This window comes from Schistocerca cancellata, chromosome 6 (assembly GCF_023864275.1).
Source record: "Schistocerca cancellata isolate TAMUIC-IGC-003103 chromosome 6, iqSchCanc2.1, whole genome shotgun sequence".
In the NCBI taxonomy this organism is placed as follows: domain Eukaryota; kingdom Metazoa; phylum Arthropoda; class Insecta; order Orthoptera; family Acrididae; genus Schistocerca; species Schistocerca cancellata.
Window position 1 is genome coordinate 612616001 of NC_064631.1, and position 24265 is coordinate 612640265.

Genomic DNA, 24265 nt, shown 5'->3' on the forward strand with positions numbered 1-24265 from the left:
GAATATAAGCAGAACACACAACTGGCAAGTACTAAGTAGAGTTCAGAAAAAAAAAATCATGCCCAGCACAAATTTTTAACTTGAAAAATACCCTCAGGATCAGAACAATGCTAAACCTTAATACAGTTTTCCTTTTGAGGCTGACTGAAAATTAGTCATTGTGTCGGTTCCTCACAGTTTAGTAGATTTTTAAAGTATTTTTCTAGTAACTCAAAATTGATTGATTTCAAGAAAGCATACAGTTCTGTAGAATGATAGACACACACACAGTGTTCCTACAATTAGTCGAACAGACACTCACAGACACAACTTCAAAAATTAAATTTCTAGGAGAAGTTTCTGAACCCTTTAGAAGTAACACAGGTGTTCGACAGGGCAATGGGCTCTCATCGATTATCTTCAGTCTTATATTAGACTACCTAGGTCATGAGGAGTGGGATAAGGAACTATAAGACAAAAACATCGAAAGAATCCATCTAGGACAAGGAAGAGGAAGATTTGAGGTGAAACGTCTAATGTTTGCTGACGATATTGCAGTAATTTTTAAGGACAAAACAAATGCAAAGATAATGATATAAACACTTCACAAAACTGCAGCGAAAACCGGATTACTAATATCATATGAGAAAATAGAATAAATTGAAGATAAACACACAGAGAAAAATATATACAAACTCAACACGGAAATGCCAAAAGAGTTGATAAGTTTAAGTATATGGGAGAATGGATACAATAAAATGGGTTAGATAAGATCACAGGTAAGGAAAGATTGAAGAAAATGGAATTAGCATACAAACTCACCCAAAACCGATATAATAAAAGATCCCTACCATTCTGGGAAAAGATTAAATACTACCCAATAGTAACGGAAACAGAAGCACTTTACAGATCTGAATGCCTGAATGCCATAAGACCCAACAGTAGCGACCGGCTGCCATGCCATCCTCAGCCCACAAGTGTCTTCGGGTGGGGATATGGTGGGACATGTGGTCAACACAGCACTCTCCTGGCTGTACGTCAGTTTACAAGACTGGAGCCGCTATTTCTCAATCAAGTAGCTCCTCAGTTTGCCTCACAAGGCCTGAGTGCACCCCACTTGCCAACAGTGTTCAGCAGACTGAATGGTCACCCATCCAAGTGCTAGCCCAGCCCGACAGTGCTTAACTTCAGTGATCTGATGGGAATTGGTGTTACAACTGCGGCAGGGTCATTGGCATCTGAATGCTTAACACTAAATAAAAGAGGTGAACAAGAAGAACTGGAAAAGAAAGAAAGGAAAATACTCAGAAAACAGAACAATGATAACAACTGGGTGGAGAGGAGAAATGACTATCTATACAGAAACAATGACAGACATAAGAAGAAAGAGGAGATTAAAATGTTATGGTCATATGTACAGAATGAATGACAACAGGCTAATGAAGAAAGTTTTTAACTTCATTTCCAAATCAAAAAACACCACGGGATGGCTGGAAGAGACAAGAAAGCACTTGAGAAAACTTAACTTGGCACGAAAGACCATACAACCCAGGGAAAGTTTCAAGCTAATGATCAAAACTGCATTTCCTGCCCAACAATGAAGTTAATGATCTCAAGGGATGATGTCAAATGAATAGAAGCAAGCCATCAGCCAACAGATGATGTTCTGGCAAGATAAAAAGAAAAAGACTGTACCTTTCTTTGTCTTGGGTCCTAAGCAGTCTACAACTGGTCATATTCTGTAATGAAAGAAGTGTCATACCATACAGTATAATATCATGACACAAAAGCTGAGAAAGGCTGATCTGTATGGTACTTATCGGTGGAAGCTGGAAATCTAAAACTGCGTCATTTTGTGGGGGAAACTGAGGACATCAATGAGTCTGAATGAGTTCAACTTTGAAACGTGAAAACTTCTGAGAAATGCTTCTAAACATGGTAGACTCAGATGATATAAAGGCACACTGCAACTGAATTTACAATTAGTTAAAAGGTGACAAAAACATGTGAATCACTATCAGACTTTGGGAAAATTCTAGTTCTTATCAGTTTTGCTTAGTGACCAGAATCATGTGCACATAGTCCTAAGCAGTATAATTACCTTCAGTTCAAGGCTATCAGGGGTTAATTTCCCTAGAAAATCTGGACTGTGAAGTTGTGGGATTCATAATATTTGCTGTTTGGATAAACAGTCTCAGGGAATATGGAGTCTGTTGATTCTGTGAGAGATACTGGGAATGCTTTATCCTCCTTTTTTCTGTCGCAATAGTGTATTTTTTAGGATGGGAAAAAGAGGGCATCACTCATCAGCAATGAAAGCTGCTACCAAATAATTCAGTTGGAGGGAAGTAAAATATGAACTGTCCAATAAGAAGTAAGGACATAACCAGAGCATATATTTCTCAGGATACCAGGAGAGAGAAAATCATTCAGCATATTACTACTGCTATGATTGGTGCGAGATTTTTCAGCATCTGCTGGATGGTGGTTCAAGACTTTGACTGCAAGTGTAAACAATGGTACTCAAGAGTGACACTGCTGCCAGACACCTGGCCCACTGAGGTCTTACCATAGACTGCACCCAAATGGTGCGGTCTCATGGTGTGTGTAGAGCATGAGTTACTCAATGCAGCACCTCTTAATCATATGCACTAAAGTACCCCGGTTGAACACTACAACCTGCTGGTATTCTGTTTATCTCAAAGTCATTGATAAGTAACACCCAGGAAAGAGACACTACAAGTATCATTAATAAAATTAGCATTTTATCGTTCTTAAATATTAGTTTCTGACTGAAATATTTTAGTTGTTCTGGTTTGAACAATTCAGTGTAAAGTGTTAAGAAATTTTGTAAATGTAAACTATCATTAATTTAGCTTTACTCAACAATGGATGGAATGATTCCACAGCCGACTGGTGAGTGTGACTACCTCCCATATGGACGACCCAGGTTCGATTCTCATTATTTGTCACGGACTTTTCCTTTTTGGGAGAACTGGAATGTGGTGCACTCAGCCTCATGATACCAATTGAAAAACCACATACATAAGGATATAACTAACTGTGAAAATACTCAATTATTGATACTATAACATAAATGGATAGATAACAAATGTTCTCACCCAGTGGCAGCAGGGAAACATACAAAAGGACTTAGCTTTTACAAGCTTTTGGAGCCAGTGGCTCCTTTTTCTGGCAGAAGAGTTGAAGGGGAAGGAAGAGGGGTGAAGGAAAAGGACTGGAGATGTTTAGGGGAAGGAGTACAGTTCAGAAAAGTCACCCAGAACCACCGGTGAGAGGAGACTTTCCTTCTCATCCTGTCCGAAAGCTTGTAAAAGTTATATCCTTTTGTGTGTGTGTTCCCCTGCCAACACTTGGTGAATAATTCTTTTATCTCTCCATTTATATTATAATATAAGTTAATTATTTTATCTCTCCATTTATATTATAATATAAGTAACTGAATGTATGAAAAATCTACTTACCAAGCGGCAGCAGAGAACACACAAAAGGTATTACAGTTTGCTAACTTTCAAAGCCAGTGACTCCTTCTGGCAGAAGTGTTAAAGGGGAAGGAAGAGCGGTGAAGGAAAAGGCCTGGTGAGGTTTAGGAAAAGGGATAGAGTTGGAAAAGTCATCCAGAACCCTGTGTTGGGGAGACTTATCCATATTATCCAAGTCTTTCCTTCTCATCCATCTGGTATGTCTTCCCTGACCAGGGGCTCTGGGCGATTTTTCCGAACTATACCCCTCTTCGTAAAACTCACCAGACTTTTTCCTTCACCCCACTTCCTTCTCCTTCAACCTTCTGCCAGTAGAAGAAGCTGGTGGCACCAAAAGCTAGAAAATTATACGTTTTATTTGTGTGGTGTCCTGCTACCGCGTGGTGGTTAGGTTTTTTAATCTATCCAATGTGGCTCTCATCATTCTTTTTGAAAACATGCTTTTACACTACCAAAACTAAGGTCTCACATTCTGTTTCTTGAACCCTGCTTGTCCCTTCGAGTTACTCTCAAAGGCCTAACAGTGAAAGTCTCTGTTTCTGGATGTAATCCCACTCTACACCAGCCTCTTTTACAATTTCAAATACAGAAACCTCTTGCACTTACTTGGCTAATATGTGACCTATATGCCTCATCTGTAAATTTCACTCCACCAGATTTCTCTCCTTTTCCAAAGTCCTGCAGTTATTCCCTTCCTGTTTCCCTGCAGGTCCCTAAACAGCCACACCATCAACCGTCACTCTTCTCCTACAAACTGAGCTTGGCCACTGTCCTTAACATCTCCGAGTCTTAATAACTGCCTCCCAAAGCAATAACATCTCAAACACAAGAACCAGTCACAACAGTACAGTATTCTCAAGCTCTTGTCTAAAGCATTCCGCCCTCCTGAATTAACTCTCTTATCTGTGGGTCTTACCAAAAAGGGTATTTCCTTCTCATCCCATCCAGTAAGTCTCACCCATGGTTCTGGGTGACTTTTCCAAACTCTATCCTTTTTCCTAAATCTAACCAGTCATTTTCCTTCACCCCTCTTCCTTCCCCTTCAACCCTTCTGCCTGAAGAAGAGGCCACTGGCTGCAAAAGGTAACAAACTGTAATACCTTTTATTTGTGTGTTCTCCTGCTGACACTTGGTGAGTAAATTTTTTATCTATCCAATTATTTATATTTTCAAAAATTGATTATTTTCATTGACATACTTACATAAGAAGTAGCAGCTCCAAGGGTAGGGTTTACATAGGAACTACAAAAAGAAGCATCAATACACGGATGATGGAGCACAAAAGAAACTGTTGCTTGGGACATATTGACAAATCGGCAGTAGCGGAACATGTTTTTAAGGATGGAGATCACGAAATAAAATTTGGTGAAACAAGCGTGCTAGCGAGGACGTCACATTATTATACACGTATGTATAGAGAGGCAATTGAAATCCACAAACATCAATACAATTTTAATCGTAAAGAAGAAGGATTAAAATTGGATAAGATATGGCGGTCGACGTTGCAGCAATCACGTGGCAATCGATTGCCTGCAATCGAGAGAACAGACGATAGCCAGAGATAGCTGCACATCGATGCCACGTGATGTGCAGTGGCGCCCCCTACGATATCCATATAAGCGGCGGCCCCAGCTCCTAGCAGCCAGTCATTGACTCACCTCGGAAGATGTTCTCCGTAGTTGAGAACGAAACGTCAGGGAGAAGTAGTTCTACAGATCGACCACGGCAACTTAGCCCGGAAGTGTTTACTGATGAAGACGCCGGCCGTGAAAGCCTACATGGAATGATAGCAGCTCCAAGGTCTCAAAAGCAGACAATAGCTGGGAAAGGAGTGAGCTGACTGCATCTGCATCCACATACATACCCTGCAATCCCTCATACAGTGCATGGTGGAAGGTACCTTGCAGCACAATTACTAGTCATTACCTTTCCTGTTCCAATCACAAATGGAACAAGGGAAAACAACTGAGTTGCCTGCATTTATTTGTGTGTGCATTGTAGCGTTGCTGGAACCAATCATGTCATAAGACACTGTCAATGATTTTTTGTCCGTATGTGGGGACGTTAAGCTTGTCAGCTTCCTTTCCGCTGTTTAATAACACTAGACTATTTGGTGGCACTCTCCTCTCCTATTTTCTTTGATGATGACACAAAATTCAAATTAAGTAGTTTCTGGATTTCCAGAAAGCTTTTGACACCGTTCCTCACAAGCGACTTCTAATCAAGCTGCAGGCCTATGGGGTATCGTCTCAGTTGTGCGACTGGATTCGTGATTTCCTGTCAGGAAGGTTGCAGTTCGTAGTAATAGACGGCAAATCATCGAGTAAAACTGAAGTGATATCAGGTGTTCCCCAGGGAAGCGTCCTGGGACCTCTGCTGTTCCTGATCTATATAAATGACCTGGGTGACAATCTGAGCAGTTCTCTTAGGTTGTTCGCAGATGATGCTGTAATTTACTGTCTAGTAAGGTCATCCGAAGACCAGTATCAGCTGCAAAGCGATTTAGAAAAGATTGCTATATGGTGTGGCAGGTGGCAGTTGACGCTAAACAACGAAAAGTGTGAGGTGATCCACATGAGTTCCAAAAGAAATCTGATTACTCGATAAATAATACAATTCTCAAGGCTGTCAATTCAACTAAGTACCTCGGTGTTAAAATCACGAACAACTTCAGTTGGAAAGACCACATAGATAATATTGTGGAGAAGGCGAGCCAAAGGTTGAGTTTCATTGGCAGGACACTTAGAAGATGCAACAATTCCACTAAAGAGACAGCTTACACTACACTCCTTCGTCCTCTGTTAGAATATTGCTGCGCGGTGTGGGATCCTTACCAGGTGGGATTGACGGAGGACATCGAAAGGGTGCAAAAAAGGACAGCTCGTTTTGTATTATCACATAATAGGGGAGAGAGTGTGGCAGATATGATATGCGAGTTGGGATGGAAGTCATTAAAGCAAAGACGTTTTTCGTCGCGGCGAGATCTATTTACAAAATTTCAGTCACCAACTTTCTCTTCCGAATGCGAAAATATTTTGTTGAGCCCAACCTACATAGGTAGGAATGATCATCAAAATAAAATAAGAGAAATCAGAGGTCGAACAGAAAGGCTTAGGTGTTCGTTTTTCCCACGCGCTGTTCGGGAGTGGAATGGTAGGGAGATAGTATGATTGTGGTTCGATGAACCCTCTGCCAAGCACTTATATGTGAATTGCAGAGTAGTCATGTAGATGTAGATGTAGATGTGTGAAACATGATACTAATATTTATCTTGAAATTTTCCTGGCATAATGAGTATTTCATAAAATTTTGAGACTGGAATCAGATGATGTACAATTTTGGCCTCAATATTCTGGCTGATAACCAGGCAGCCACATTCAGGTGAACATTTAATGGTGTTATGCATGCATGCGCTCTGTCAAATTGCTAGCCTGTGGAGTTAACGCTCAAACTGCTAAAACTGAATGTATATGTATGTGGCAATATGCACATAATCTTGTCTTTGTGAACAAATCAAAGAAATGACCAGGTCATACACCTTATGTTGAAAACCACCATCCTGAATAACCAGAAGCCAACAGTCAGCAATCCTGGCAGTATTTTTAAGTTATGAAAGTGCACCAATCTCCATGTACTACTAATGGTCTTCACTTGTTAGGCTGAAGAACATAACTTTACATTTGGTGTTTAGTCGTTCTGTGTGTGTATAGGTCTGCATCACATAAGCATGATAGTGTTGGGGCATCTACTTTTTACAAAATCAAACCTGCAAATGTCTAAGCTATTCTTTACTCTTGAGAATTATATTATTATTATTAGTCACAGAAGTATGCTAACATCATAAAAGAATTTACGTGCTTTTCACCCAAGTGAGCCTTTTTAATATTCCTACTTTTTAATACTTCTTCCAAGCAAAATAGCAAATTTTCTGCTGTATCCCAAAAATTTAATGGGTCTGTTGTCAGTTAGGAAAGTGCTTACTACAAAGCCTGTTACATCTAGAAGTAAATATATTAATTTTTGTCTCCTCTGTAACCTCACTGCTTTAGATGCTACACACTAAACAGCTTGCATAATGTACTTCTTACAAATTTAAGGTTGGCCAATATTCCACAAATTCTTGTTAAGAAGTTACATATCTTGAAAGTGATACTACAAACAGCTACAATGAAAAATGAAGTTTTATTGAAAATAATTTCTGCATAAAATTTCTTTATTAAAAACATATACAGTAAAATAGTCAATTCACTATATTTATCTCTTTTGGGATCTTGCAGCTCGGAACTTACTGACTGGTCTGGTCGTTTGGATATGTAAATCTTTAGGTGGCTCTGAGGCACAGCCACGTTCCACCACATCTATATGTACCTAGGCAGATAAAACAAAGAATTTAAAACATACAGATACTTACATTTATCACTGATATTGTGAAAAGAGGAATATATTTTCATATAGGATCTTACCGCTACTGGCAGCTCCCTTGCTCTTTGTTTGGGTCCATTAAAGTTAACATTCAGAATATCTAACTTATCAGATTCATTGTGAAAAGCCACTTTATTACTGATATCTGAATTTGAATTTGTTCGTTTTAATATGGATTTTGGGCCAGATGATTGCTTACAGCTTTTGACATACTGATCATATATGTCTGCAGGATTCTCTACTACAATTTCTTCATTTTGCTTCTGAGATTTCACTGGTTCAATGGCACTGTGTTTGAATTCAATGTGAAGTGGTTCCTCAGCCTCACTGTCAGAGAAATTGTGATGTTCTAAAATAAGGTCACTCTTGAAAGAAACTCTCCTTGCAGTAGACTTGGAATTTTCATGGTTGGAATCTTCTTTCAATAATGATTCACAGGGAGTGTCACTAACTGTGGTTTTATTGTCGGTGTCTTTCTGCTCTTTATAATCAACCAGCCGCTCCTTTTGTGGGTTGGCGTTATCATGAGAATTTCCTTCAGTCAGCAATCCATTGGAAATATCAGCAGTCACTGTATTATCTTCGAACTCCTCATCACTTTCTTCGTATTCATAATCTTCTTCTTCAGAATCATCTGCATGTAACCTTAGAAAAAGTAAAAGGAATTGCAACAGTAAAATACTGATTGTGTTTTGAGATGTTAACATAGAAGATTATAGGTAGCTCTTATTTCAACATTATGTGCCTAGCGTAATTGTGGCTTTCACATTATCGCTAGTCTATAAACAAAAACTATTTCAATGTTTGTATGTTAAAATACCAGTTTTACTCTATAAAATAGTTAACAACATGAACAACAAAATTTGATGTGTAATAGAATACAAGGAACCCCCCCCCCCCCCACACACACACACAATGGTGCAACATCACCAAAACATGTTTAAGAGAGAAAAACAATAACTCTGATTTTTCTCATGTTGGAATCCTCGAAATATTTGTTTTGTTCAAACAAACAGACACATATAATGAAGATAAAATTACACAGTATAATGCCGTGATTTGCTGTAACACTGGAGCCTGCTAGACAGAGAGCTCAAATTATAGGATCAAGACATTTTTTGAAAATCAATGGTATGAGAATTTAGTTTAATACAACTGAATCCATTTATGGAAACTTCGTGGATCAGAAGTTTGTCACCAATATTTATTATTTATTTATCATATGGCTTTTCGACATACTGCGGAGAAAGAGCATGTACTGCATAATGTTTACAACATAAAATCTTATAAACATACATCTAGAACATTTATGTAATATGCTGACTTTGAAATCGCCAGCACGAAGTGACTGTAACAGCCACCACAAGAAACTGGAATACAGAGAGAACAACAATGATGAGAACACGACAGTAAAATGGGCAGAAGATGAATTAACAATACATCCCTGGCTGGTCCCAAAACATTGAGGAGTGTTACCAAACCACCTTCAAAAAACAGTAGATGAACTATGATCCAGTCTAGCCCTGGTGAGATGGCAAAAGTGGGGCAACAGTTGAAAGCCAGACATCGAGTACGCAAGCACGAAGACTATTTGGGAAATGAGGAACAAGGGTCTCCATGTGAAGGAGTAAGACAACATAAAGGTTTTCAGTACAATATGTCTTGAGTTCTCAAATATGAAGAAAATATGTTTTTAATTATTTATATCAAAGCTTTGGTGTAAATAATTAGAAGTGTCATTTCTTCAATGAGACAACAGTTGCCATTGCTTTGTATCTAGTAGCAACATTCAGAGCACCAAAAGACAAAGCATATACAATCAAAGTGAAGCAAGAATTTTGAATCCCAAAAGCTGAAACCACAGAGACCAAATATTCCTGGTCCTTCACTTGTAAAGAAATCTTGACAGCACTTACATGTGTTCAGCCAGGAAAAGCTTCCAGGTGTGAAAATATCCACCATGAATTCCTAGAATTCCTAATAAACTGTGACAAATAAACAAAAGTATGGATGGCTCATTTCTTCACAAACATTATACAAACTGGCAATATATCATTAGTATTGAAACACTACAATTGCTATAATAAAACCTGACAAACCAGCTGTTATTCCTAAGAGCTACAGAGCAATAGCCCTACTATCCAAGACCTATCAGCTATTAGAACAGCTTATCCATAATAGAGTACATGTAAGATTATTTAACATAACCCCCTTCAAACAAGAAGGCTTCCAGCCAAAACGAAGCTGTACAGATCAAGTTCTGTCACTTGCCATCTACACTGAGACAGGATTTATAAGAAAACTTAAAACCACAACTGCATTCACTGACTTATCAGAGGGCTATGAAGGAAAATTAGGGTTTGACATACCGTCGACAATGAGGTCATTACAGGTGGAACACAAGTTTGGAAGGTTTCAAAGACGAGATAAGTAATTGGCTTTGCCCTTTCAAAGGAACCATTCCAGCATTTGCCTGGAGCAATTTTGAGAAACCACAAAAAACCTTAATGTGGAGGCCGGGGGTGGATTTTAACCACCATCGTCCTAATGCAAGTCCTGTGCACCAACCACTATGCCACCTCACTTGGTAAATAAAGTGCGGAGAGAAGGCATGATATACAAGCTTCTTCATGCAATTTCTTGCAAACCAATTGCTCGCATAACAAATAATATGCTAAACAAATCACCGTTCAAAGTAGTCATGGGATCCAACATTTGCTCCCCAAGAAAATTGAAAAAAATTGTCTGTCATAGGGATCAGTCCTTGCTCCACTTCTCTTCAGCAGGTACAATGCAGACATCCCAAAAACAAAATCAAGGGAGTTAGGTAGTGTCAACCACTGGGTATCTCAACAAGTTGTACTATATCTGAACAGTCAGAAGAATAGATGAGCTAGATGTAGTAGGAAAGTACTTTTGTAAATGAAAACTACAATCAAAGCCACCAAAACAGAGGTTTCCTGATTCCAGATAAATAATAAATTCACTGGAAGAAAACTCAACATGTAACACAACAGTCACTCTTAATAAAACACCAAAATATATGGGAGTAACCTTTGACAGAGCCCTTATCTTTCAGAGGTCATTTAACAAAAACAGCCGAAAAACTGAAAACAAGAAACATCATCATTCTAAAGCTATGTGGTACAACCTGGGGAGAGTCAGTATCCACCCCACATTGTTCCGCTCTGAGTCTTGTCATCTCAGCGGCTAAATATTGTAATCAAGAACTTTTATTACACAACTTGTAAGAATAGATATTTCTGTTCCCAATTCTTCATCATTCCATACATATGACTTTATGAAAAATGATTTTCTTACTTTTGAATTTAAGATGATGAATTTACATATCCACATACCCAAAAGTGTTACTTAAAAAGTTTCAGTATATATACGTGGTCCAGTCACGGTAATGGGACCACCTGTCAAAACCCTGAACAATGACCTTTTGCAGCTTGGAGGTGCCGGAAGAGTGTCTGGAAGATCCTGACAGGAATGTGGAGCCACTGCAACTCCAATGCCGTGGCCAGCTGCACTAGGATTCTCCGATGAGAATCCATGGTGTGACCAGCTGTATCAAGATGGTCCCACAATTCTTGTGTGGGTTTAAATGTAGGGTGTTTGGTGGCTTGGGGAGTATGGTAAACTTACCTCGGTGCTCTTCAAACCACGGACGTGCACTGCAAGCTGTGTGATGCGTGGTACTGGCCTGCTGGTATATATGCCATCAAGCTGAGGAAAAAACAAACTGCATGTAGGGTCACCTGCCCGATGGAGTCTCAAACATTCATCTTAAACGGTCACTTGTCGCTACTCAGTGGATGTCCAGTTGTGGAACTGTCATGCAAATTGCAGCCTTCATTGCCAATGAACAGCAGTCAACATGGATGCATGAACCAGGTGTCAGCTGTGGAGACCCATATGCAGCAACTTCACCTCTAAACATATTCACAACTATCCTTCACCCCTTGACATCTATGATCCATGGAGCACCACATTTGCCTTGATGCCATGCACAGTATACTTTAACCACTACGGTGCACAAACAGTTAACAAACATAGGCATTTAGGAAATGCTTCCACCCTTGGCCCGAAAACCAATGAACATGCCGTTTTTGAACATCAGATGAAACACTCCATTTCTGCATTACAACAATGACTGCACTGTTATCCACATCCTCCTGACTAGCTTTGCATACCCTCCACTACTAGTGCTGCCACCTGCCATCTGCAAGTGGTTATTGCATGCTGATGTCAAAAACAGGCTGTGGTCACATTAATGTGACTGGACCATGCTTACATATGGACAATGCTTATTTCAAATACACATGCCAGGCAGAGATTCAGTAGAAGAATCTTATGAAGCACAATTCATATCCAAAGATCACTACTAAGAAGACTCTAGCATCATCAATTCCTTAGTATTGTTCGTCACTCTAGGATGCTTGTCAAGTTGGATTTATGAAAAGGTGAGAGAAAACAAAGAAGCTTTGTAACATTCTTCACGCGTTTCTTTACTGAGATCAGAATAGCCAAGAAATCTCAAGACTCTGCAGTGGGAGACACTACAGTAAAGATACTGTACGTTCAAACAACTTACTGGACTGCAACTAGGTGACATCTTTGACAACTGCCGATATTTCAGAAGTTGAATACCCTACCATTTTCAAGGCACAGACACTATGAGAGAGCACTGTGCAGGGAAATTTAAACACTTGGCAGATGGAGTTACACCAACCAAGAACCATAATATAGTATATTCAGAAAAAAAAAAGAAAGCCACACACACTTTAAACAACTTGCACCACTAAACAACCACAAAATATGATCAGCATCAGAAGTTATCATTAGCGAATGATTATGGTGAAAAATGGATCAGATGGGGATGTGTTATTGACCAACAGTGAATCAGGCAGGTGACGTGAATAATGAGGTGCCAACGAAGTCTACAGACTTTGTCTTATGTTGGTAGCATTTCCAACATGACTGGTCATATTCTGCAAAAACATGGTGTGAAATGTGCTTTTCAACCACTGTGTAAGATAAGAACCCTTTTAGGGTCTGTAAGGGATGATTTTGGTTTGTAAAAGGCAAGTGTCTACTGAATCCCATGCAGTCGTGTCATGTCAAACATCAGTCAGACAACTGGGTCCTTTAAGGACCAGTGCGTACTGATCAAGAGTCACTCACTTAAGCAGTTCAGCTATTGTAGAACACTTCCCTGGTAGCAGTAATCCTACGCAGTGCAATAACGTCATTCTGGTGTTCACTTTCAGCTATTGGAATAGTGTTGTTATGGAAACAGTAGAGATTAAATTGGCAAGTGACCTCGTAAACAGAGATGGTGGTTTCTGCTTAAATTCTGCTTGGAATCCTGCTCTCTCCCTGGTCAAAGAGGAACAGAGTTAATTACAGTTCACTGTCTATGACTTCTGATGTTAGTTATGCTTAGTAGTGTGCAGGCCCTATTTCTTTATGTATGTGTTTTCTTACAGCATAAGCCACATTATGGTTCTAGGCAGGCACAGCCCCACCTACTGAGAGTTTAAGGCGAGAAGTGTGATGATCCTATGCCCTTATATACCACACCTAAAGGACACCTTAACACAGTGGTCACATGGGTGCCAGTCAGTGCTGGACGGATTGGAATGCAGAACTGGTATGTTCCAAGATGAGCCAAGAAACTTTTAACTTACTCACACGTAGTTCTCCACTATGGACAGTGTTGTGTATGACTTCATACATGATAGTAAGGAGAGGTGGGCTACAGAGTTGTATGGCAACTGGCAACATAGGAAAGTTGGACAGGAGAAGAAACGATAAGCGAAGAAATTAACACAGTTAACAGAATATTTGCTTAACTTGTACTTTTCCGAGCTTATAAGACTCGTTACAAATAATGCGACAAGGAATACAGTCTAGCTCTCAGTGTCAACAAGGAAGAGGCTTGCTGTACTAAGCACAAACTACGATGTTGGAGCCATGACTAGAGGATTCCTGCATACCATCATGTAATGTGTGGCTCGAGGTGCAAATGGGTCTGAGTGGCTGCTGTTGATCATCCTATATTGTGGTGACAGAAAGCAGTTGTAGCCCAGAGCTGCTGGAGACGTGGCTCAGCACATGTGTTCCATTGGGTCTGCCGTATCCCACATGATCACTATCGGCATCTCACAGAAACTTGCAATTCTGTTGCTATGATGTCCATAGAGTGGTATCGATATATGATAACACAATGTACAAATATATTCCACAAGCCACTGTACAGTGTGTGGTATCATGTATCGCTATTACCCCATGGGCATCAAAGTTGGCATCGGAATTGCAGGTTTCTGTCAAACACTGACAGTGGTCATCTGGGATCTGGTGGACCCTATGGAGCACACCCACTAAGCTATGCCTCCAGTGGCTCCGTACCATGAACGCCTTCTGTTGCCAAAATATAGGACAGGCTGGTGGCAGCCACTCAGCCCACTCAGACTATTCATTGTGTGAGTCTATGGAGACACTGCCTAGTCACAGCTCCGACACCATCGTTACTCCCTTAGTGCAGGGAGCCTTGTCCTTGTTGACACTGAGAGATGGACACTCTTCCTGCATAATTTGTAGGTTGGTGTATGAAGTCATACGCAACATACAAATTAAATATTACAGCAAAATTTGCCTTGCAATCTGTGAAGTGTTTAGAATGAGACATGCCTTAAGAGAATCAAAACTGGTGATGAGATGTGGGTCTACAGTTATTATGTTCAGACCAAGGTTCAATCTTCACAATGGGTCGGAAAAGGCTCTCCAAGATTACGTCAGGTCAAATATCAAAGCCATGCTGATACTTTTCTTTGATCTTGAAGGATTAGTTCATCATGAATTCGAGCCACAGGGAGAAACTGTTAATCGATGTACTACCAGGATGTGCTGCAATGCCTGGGAGAAAATGTGAGAAGGAAATGGCCTGAAACATGGTGAGACATTTCACGGCTCTGGCATCACAATAATGCACCCACATATTCATCCCTGTTGGTGTTTAACTATTGCAAAATAATGAAATCACTGTGCTGCCTCACCCTCTATACTCTCCAGACCTGGTCCCTGCAGACTTTTTTGATTTCCGAAGTTAAAAACTGCACTGAAAGGACAAATATTTGCAATGATGGACGAGATAAAAGAAAATTTGCAGATGGCGCTTCGAGCGATCCAGCAAGAGGCGTTCCAAGACTGCTTCCGGAAGTTGAAACGACATTGGGAGCAGTGTATCAATTGTGGAGGAGAGCATTTTGAAGAAGACCATACACAATAAGGAAAAGGTAAGTGCAGAAAAATTTTGTGGACAATGTTCCGGAATTTTTTGAACATACCTCTTATGTTTGGGCAGGGAAATTACCTCTTCATCACAAAAGGCTACGAGCAGATTTGGTTTGTCAGTTACAAAAGAGGCTCACAGTTTTAAACATGCAATTTATGGCTTTGTAACAACTGGACAAACACACACATCATGAACAATGAGAAAAAATCTTTATAATAAGTTTTTATATTTACAGTACATAGATCTTGTCTTGGTAGGTTTCATCAGCCTTATATGTTTCATACCTGTTTACAAGTGAGTCGATTAGCACATACTTCAAAATTTTTTAAAGTGGATGTGGAGCATAGAACACCTTACTCTAAACAAGAGTGGACATGTGAACTGAGGACTTCTACAACCCGTTCCTTTAATTATCACGTATCATGATAATGCTTATATGAAAAGACCTTTTTGTGGACTAGAGGTCTAGAAGCTTCATTCGTAAAAATGTCTAGCCAGTGTAACAGTGGACCCATACATTTTGTAGGCTCAGATAGTTGTCAGTAGTAACAAAAGATGCTGTACTTTATTCAGAAATACTTTTCCTGAAGTGTTGCAAACCACAGTTTAAGTGGGAATCTTAAAGCTGGTACCTACAATGTACACATTATCACAATAACAACGTTTCTGGAAGTTGCATTGCATACAAAAGAAATACCGATAATGTTCTTCCAAGTTAAATGATGAACAAAAAATTAGTGTAAAAATAATGCTCAGCACTTCTTGTCACAGCAGTTCCCGAAGTAAATTTAACAACTTTCTGATGGTGCATAAAGTAATAATTCACATGATTAATAAACACAAACAAAAAATTACCTGTCTAGTTCTTCTTCTAATTCCTCTTGTAGTTCTAGGTCATCCAGTCTCTTCCACAAATCTTCTTCACTCTTTACTTCGGTCTTTTCTTTCCTGCGCAGCTCAGCCAGTTTCTTGCGATATTCTCGCTCCTTTTGGCGGTGCTGAACTACAAAAATCACGCACTTTATTGTAGGACTGATATGTTCTTGGGAACAACATAAAGTACTGACTTTTAAATGAACTGAAAACAATGAAGACAGAATTCCGACAGCTAATGACAATTACCTCTCCATTCAGCTTCCTTTTCTTCATCAAAAGGTTCTAAGATTTCTTTTCCTTCTTTATTTCCAAAGGCTTCCTCTGCAAATGGAAGTTCTTTTCTGGATGTGAGCAAAGTTCTTTCATCATCTAACTTTGCCAGCATTTCATCACACACTGAAACAGCATTATACATTGTCAATGAATGGAAAATATAAAAGAATGCAACAGGGAAACCGCACAGCAATAAATGTGAAAGTTCAGTGTACATCAATGAGTTACCATAATTATTAAATACTTGTGAGAATGATTTGCTAACTGAGCTAAAATGGCATCATTATAACAAACATGCAAGTGAAGCTAGGCAACACCAAAAAATTTGACTTAACTGTGAAAAACAAAAACCACAATGTAAATATAATGTGACTGGATGGATAAAAATTTATGTATCCAACTACATTATATTTTCTAAAATTGATTACTTTTGTGGATATATTAAAACCACAATGCAAGTAATAGGAAGGGTGATGTGAATAGTGCAAGTAACACAGCACTCTGTTGAGTTTAGACATAGTTACAGTCTGTTGTGTTTAGCCATACTCCCTTTTATACCTTGGTTTTGGCTGCACAATTCTGAATCAACTCTCTCTCTCTCTCTCTTTTTTTTTGCCTGTAAGTTAAGCACCATGCTAGTACCAGAGGCTACAAACCAGACATTATATATTTTGGCATACAGTTGAAGTACAATGAGGCTATAAACTTTAAATATATTCAAAAGGTGTGCAGTAACTTTTTTGTTTCCGAATGTAAGGTAACTATTTGAAGTTTTCTGTAAATAATAAAGTAAACTTTAACAAAAGGCAATAATAATTATTGTTACTGTTAATACATGTGGCTTGGTGCTTCAGTAGTACAGAGCCTGACTACACAGATCTTCCATTCTAGCCTTGATCAGTCCTGGGCTTTTTATGTGTCAGTTGTCACTTCTGGCAATGTTTGTCAATGTGAAAATGCTGAATTGCACTGTTGTTTGGTGTCCCCCTATAAATGGCTATGTGAGTCATTTCAAAGATCAGAGGAAGGTAACTGCATAATCCCTCCAATAGCATCATGTCTAGTAAACCACTGTGGTGTTTACACCAAACTTCCAGTTGATAACAGCTTCACTTCTTTATTAGGCAAATAAATGTACTTATGTGTAATCCAAGAGGCAAACAATGGAAGTAAATAAAGAAAGGGCCAAGAACTTAATTAGAGTAAAGGTAGTGCCTATGTAAGTATAGTTACAAAGCAGTGGTGTCATAGTAATTATGGAAGTAGCACAAAGCAAGAACATAGGTTTGAGTCTTCTTCTGGCACCATTTTTTAATGGCTGCTATATATTTGTTACAATGAATGTTCAGCATATCTGAACACCTGGCACTGATACCGTTTCATGTCAGTGCATCTTCACTAATTTGATATCCACCGATCCATTCATTTCATCTTCATTTCATACTTATAAGATGTTGTTTGCTTTTGAAGGATTCTTATTTTTTCACCACTAGGACAGCAATGGTGTCAATGGATTGAGCAGAACCTCATGAACCTGCACTGGAAGTAATTAAGAAGATTCATATGAAATGGAAATCAATCATGGATTCTAGGATATTTCCCACACATCTGCTGAGGATCACACTACAGGTAGCTAGCTCATGGCAAAGTATGTTCATCATTGGTTTCAGGGAAGCTGCTAAGAGAGCCTCATCCAGGAGACGGGAAAGTCTCCAGCTAGTCAAAGAATTTCTTTTGCAGATTTTTAAAGTTCCATAAAATGCTTTACTGGTGTAGATCCTTACAGTCTCTCAGGTCTCAGACAATGTGGGTCAATCACCTTCCTGATATAGGGGAATTGTATTCCTAGGTGTTGATGGATTAGAAATTCCAGAAATGCACGACAGCAGTGGAAAGGTGGGTCATATGTTTTAATGTCAAGAATCAAATTGAGATACTCTTACATTACGTAGGTTGATGTCTCCATGTGCTGTTAGGAAACACCATTGCTTCCATGTACAGCTGTTGTTGGTGATAAATCATGTCTGCCACAAATGAAAACCATATTACTGATTTCTATAGCTTTACAGAGCTACTGGAAAAGAGACTGGGCCTAGAAACACTTGCTGTAAACTGCAATTCAAAGGGCAGCAAAGTTCCAACAGATGGCATTTGAGCTGTATCAGAGCTGCACACTTGTACTTATCGATAAGCAATACAAGATGTTCCCTCATAACACAATGATGATTTTGGGATAGATCTGCCAACAGCATGGTGGAACATGCTTGTAATGTGATGAACTCAAATTTGGACAATGCCTTAGTGTAAAAAAAAAAAAAAAGTCAGCTTGTTGTACAGTCACAGTTTGGTATGACAAGTGTCTATCATAGGGTGTTCATTTTGGGGTTATTCTACCTCAGAGGTGGAAGGGAATAGCTGTTGCAGAAAGAACATTACTGTTTAATGTTTCATGGACAACAAAGGCATTAAAGATGGAGCACGAGCTCAGATTAGTGAAGGACAGGAAAGGAAACTGGTCATGCCCTTCGAAAGGAACCAACCCAGAATTTGCCTGGAGCTATTAAGGGAAATCACAGAAAACCTAAATCAGGATGCAAAAATGTGGATTTGAACTGTTGTTCTCTCAAATGCGAGTCCAGTGTGCTAACCACTCCATCTCCTAGCTCAGTATGTTACAAGAGGGACAAGTATGGAGTAGAATGGAAAAGTTGAGTCATGCAGATGACAACTCCATCTTAAGCTCTGCCCCAATGATTTGTCCTTATTGGGGGAGCCTCTACCTCCAGAGTAGAGCACTGTTAATATGTTTAAAAAGTATCTGCTGCAGGGCACACTAAGCTTTTGCCCGATCTGCGTGTCATTCACGCAGCTACCATGTGCGAAAGACTGCGTGAATGCACTTCCTGTACTATGGCAGAAGTTGTCTCAGATTACAGATTCTGCCTTGCAGGACAATGAATGCTTGCACAGCCAGGCGGTTGGAGCAGAAGAATAAGTGCTTGTTCACGGCCTACAGATTTCATGCAATTGCATTCACTTGCACTAGGTAGAGTGCAAATGTGTGATGTGCTTCACTTACCACCAGAGTTGAGCAACATTTACTCAAATGATGCATAACAAACATTATTCATTTATACAAATAAAAACATTTATTTGTCATGTGTGAATAAAAGGTGTTACAAATAACAGACAAATTTGAAATCCATTGAAATTTATTACTCCTATTAAATGAATATACTTTTCACTGCTTTTACATTAATCTTCAGAACAACTCTTTTTTTCAAACATCTCATGAGGAACTTAATTTTCAAAGATTTATCACTGTGATACTAAAGAAAATATGTTCCACACATGGGAAGAGGATACTAGTGTGTTATATCTTCTGAAATTGTCTTTCTTTCATTATACCATATATGACTCTCTTCGACAAAAACTGAGAAATCCTTCATTTTAAGTCTCCTCTGGTCTTGGACAACATTACAGATGAACTATTTGTTTTTAAGTCATGGGCAAGATATTGCTGCAAAGATTGCAATTGGTATAGAAAAGTGAAAAAATCTTTCTATTGTCTCTGGACACTTTCTTAATAAAGAAAGTCAACACGCTATTATGAACTCTTGTATACTCAAACCCAGTGTCTTTTCCGAAATCTTTGAACCTCAAAGCTTTATGTGACTGCATGGATGTAAGTCAGATCAAACAACTACCCCACATTCTAACATAAAGCTTACTCAGAGTTAATTTTAAAACACTTTTGGATGACTTTGGGATGCTCTGCAGCATTCCACAGATGATTTATTTCTTTATACTCGTATTTAGTCTGTTGATAGTCAATGGCAGCCACTAAGTTCTTACTTTGTTAATTCATTTTGTTGCACAATAAATATGAGTGAACTGTTTAATTCCATTAACAAGGCACCCATATCTGACAGTGTTAGCAATCTTGGTACAACGGAAAAAGGTGGTGCAGATTAAGAGTTTCTGTTGGCTGCGTTCTCAGCAAATGAAGCTGTGCTCAGCCTGATGGTTGGTTTGGACACTGCAGTACTTTACTAGGAATGGTGGTGTGACCTTGACTTCCTCCCACTTCTGACCAAGTTATACAGTCATTAGACGGGAACCTACTGACTCGATGTTTTTCTCATTGTTAGGTATGACAGATATTATAACAACAGATAAAAAACAATACGACTAACAGGGGATGAAACCAAAACCTTTAGCTTTGCACTGTGGAACTTAACCCACCGAGTCACATTTACGTACAATTCATTAATAATATGAGAGAAGGAAAGTTGCTATTTACCATATAGCAGAGATGCTGAGCCGCGATAGGAACAATAAAAAGATTCACACAATCATAGCTTTCGGCCATTTAGGCCTTTGTCAGCAGTAGACACACACACACACACACACACACACACACACACACACACACTCATGCAAGCACAACTTGCACACACATCAGTTCATTAATAAGTTATTTATCAAACAGGAACTGTACCAAGCCAAAGGAGCAAACACTAGTCATACAAGTTGGTACAAGATTAAAATAGTGTGGCATTCTACTTTATCTGTTATTTAAGTTACAAATATATCATTCCTGAATACATTTATCTGAATGACCTACTTACTTGAATAATTATCTAGATTGAAATTAATTTGAATAATGCCCATCTCTGCTTCCCACTACACCATGCATTTAATTCCTCTGTCTGTTCACTGCAGTTAATATTATCAACTGTAATGAATCCTATTACTTCATTTACTCAACTTTGGCATGAGAGCCTACAGCGTAGCTTGGTTGGAGTTTTTTTTGTTAATTATAAACAAAGCTTACAATTATAATCTGTTGTCACACTCCTCAACATAAATCTTTTTAATTTGTTCTGTCCAAGATATGTCTCAAAATCAGTGTAATTTTAGCAGCAGATCAAATGTGACCATTATTACATCAACTATTCTTTCATGCAAATTTACAGCTCCACAGCTAAATCAATGACCTTCAATAACATTCAGTTTTCATTTATCATTTTAATTTTTGTCACACATGATCATACTCAGTTGCTTTGGTAATATCTGATGAATCTCGGGTATATAGTATACACTTCCTCCACAGAAAATCAACAGCTAAAAAGAAATTCTCCAACACTTGCAGGGCCCATTAATGCAGCTATGTAGTGATGAAGTTGTACAGGGCCCATTAATGCAGCTATGTAGTGATGAAGTTGTACAGAGTCTTATGTTTCCTTAGCCACATAGCAGGGCCATTTGCCTGTTGCCCAGTAATCAGTGAAAGCATGCTGTGTAATACCAAGTGAGGAAACTGCCAGCTGTGTGCTTCTGCAACATGCACAAAGCGAGTGATGGGCAACGAGTACTACTCATGCAGTTCCACCGTGCAAATGCAGTGCTCTGGTCAGGTGTAGATACAAGCACAGGGAGGATTTCCCTATTCTAGCAGTTTCAATGACAACACGTTCTGGATCCATTCACATTCCACTTTTATCGGTGTAGTTTATGTCACTCTTTTCCTTTGAGAGAGTAGTTCCAAAAAAGAGTCAAGCAATATATTGCTTCGTCCTGCCATGTCTTCAAAAGAATATGGCATTAAAAACAGAGGAATCTGAAATCACAAGGAAGCTTGCTGACAATTATTTACACTGCACACCATTTGAAAATGGGCCAGGAAAGTGGGAAACGGTAGTGGTACACAAAATACTCCATCATCACACACTGATAAGTGATGGTGGTGGTAAGTTCCTATGGGACCAAACTGCTGAGGTCATTGGTCACACTGGAAAGTGACTTGCAGAGCATACAGACAGGTATTGTAGGTATTGTTACATCCATTTGTCTGTTGGCTTAAAAAAAAAATACTTGTCACAGTTTGAAATAAAAATATATTTTAGTATGTTTTCTGTTACATCAAATTAATTAAGTTTTGAGAGCACACAGTTGTCTGCAAGAGGCTCCATGGATGGATGTACAAAGTCTCCTCGGAGCACTATGAAAGCTAGGAACTGTGCCAATATTATTGTTGACCTGTTGCATACCTGCATGGCCAGTAACCTGATTGAAAATGACATTTTCTAGTAGAACAGATGTAACTACGCTACAAGATCTGGCAGAATGAATGGCATGATGGAGAAAGCACAGGGCCTGGAAACAAAGTGAGACACTTATTGAAACACGCATTGAAAACAAAGAACAAATATGCCATTACACATCATATTTGCCTTTTATTTGGTTCTGAATATAACACCACACAGATGATTGCCATCACTTTCCATGCTTTCCTCCTGCCACAAATGGAAGCTTCCATTAACAGATTCAGCATGTTCAATGGGATCACCTACACAGCTGCATGCATCATTTACTCATGTTCAGCCATGGCATGAGGATGTGTGACATCTCCTTCACTCTTCTAGTATAACCATAAGAAGAACTCAATATTATGAGAAGGAAAGTTGCCACTCACCATATAGCGGAGATGCCGAGTCACAGACAGGCACACCAAAAAGACTGTCACAATTACAGCTTGCAAGATCCCATCGCTTCTAAACTGATGCTGTTATTACTCAGCTTAGCCGCGAGCCCGTAGAGGGTGGTATATGTGATGTACAGTATAACTGGTCAGCATTTCCACATGGAATTTGCAAGTGTACGTCGGACCTTTCTAGATCATCAAGTTCGTACTTACTAAGATATGCATTTGTTAATGAACGGGTGAGAATTTTAACGAGGCAAAATTATGTTAAATAATTTTAAACATCCAGAGGCTCCTCCTAGTCTTCATGTTGTCATAAATGACTTTAATTATTAAATATAAATAAACAAAGTCGGTGACTTTGGTGCCAAGATGGCGGTACTTCCCGTCATGTATATTTCCCAGGCTGACGCTTGTTGCTACGGTCCAGCACCGAGCCCCACCCCACTACGCGCGACATATGGTCGCTTCATCACCTAGCCAGCCAGTGTGGGAAATGCTCTCCGACTCATGGCCGGCTACGGACTACAGCACTTCCTAACTATCGTGAATACATCAATAAGAGACAATAATTTATTAAAACTGGTAAAAATGCCTTCCTCACGTAACAGGCACTTTACAAGCTTTCGGCGATTAAGGCCTTCATCAACAACACACACACACACACACACACACACACACACACACACACACACGCAAATGCAACTCACACACAACTGCATAGCTTTTGGCCATTAAGGCCTTCGTCAACAATAGACATACATACGCAAACACACACAACGCAAACGCAACTCACACACAACAACTGCGGTCTCTCGTGCGTGCGTGCGTGCGTGTGTGCGTGTGTGTGTGTGTGTGTGTGTGTGTGTTTTGTTGTTGAAGGCCTTAATGGGTGAAAGCTATAATTGTGAGAGTCTTTTTGTTGTGTCTATCTGCAACTCAGCATCTCCACTATATGGTGAGTGGCAACTTTCCTTCTCATAATATTGTTACATTCCATCCTGGATTTTCCATTGTTTCATAAGAAGACATCAGGAAGCCGAAGGTGGAGATTTGTTGGGCAACTTTATCCTGTACATTTAGTTTCTGTACAATATGCATTTTACATGGACAGATATGCAGATCATAACAGATGATGCGCCAAGGATACAATCTGTCACTGTTAGTTGTAGCATGACTTTGAATTTCGCCGCACTACACTCATTCCCCCCCCCCCCCCCCATGAACCATGGACCTTGCCGTTGGTGGGGAGGCTTGCGTGCTTCAGCGATACAGATGGCCGTACCGTAGGTGCAACCACAACGGAGGGGTATCTGTTGAGAGGCCAGACAAACATGTGGTTCCTGAAGAGGGGCAGCAGCCTTTTCAGTAGTTGCAAGGGCAACAGTCTGGATGATTGACTGATATGGCCTTGTAACATTA

The 24265-nt window shown here is 39.4% G+C and overlaps 1 protein-coding gene across 1 annotated transcript in view; it reads right to left on the minus strand.

Annotated features, from left to right (window-relative positions):
• Window positions 1-7645: 7645 nt before the first annotated feature.
• Window positions 7646-24265, minus strand: part of LOC126190880 (unconventional prefoldin RPB5 interactor-like protein) — a 53814-nt gene continuing 37194 nt past the window's right edge. The window contains exons 3-6 of the mRNA XM_049931485.1: window positions 16330-16479; window positions 16063-16210; window positions 7946-8549; window positions 7646-7850 (exon numbers count right to left, since the gene is read on the minus strand). Of these exons, the coding sequence (XP_049787442.1) occupies window positions 7737-7850; window positions 7946-8549; window positions 16063-16210; window positions 16330-16479 (1016 nt within the window). The 3' untranslated portion in view covers window positions 7646-7736. The remainder of the gene's footprint in view (window positions 7851-7945; window positions 8550-16062; window positions 16211-16329; window positions 16480-24265) is intronic.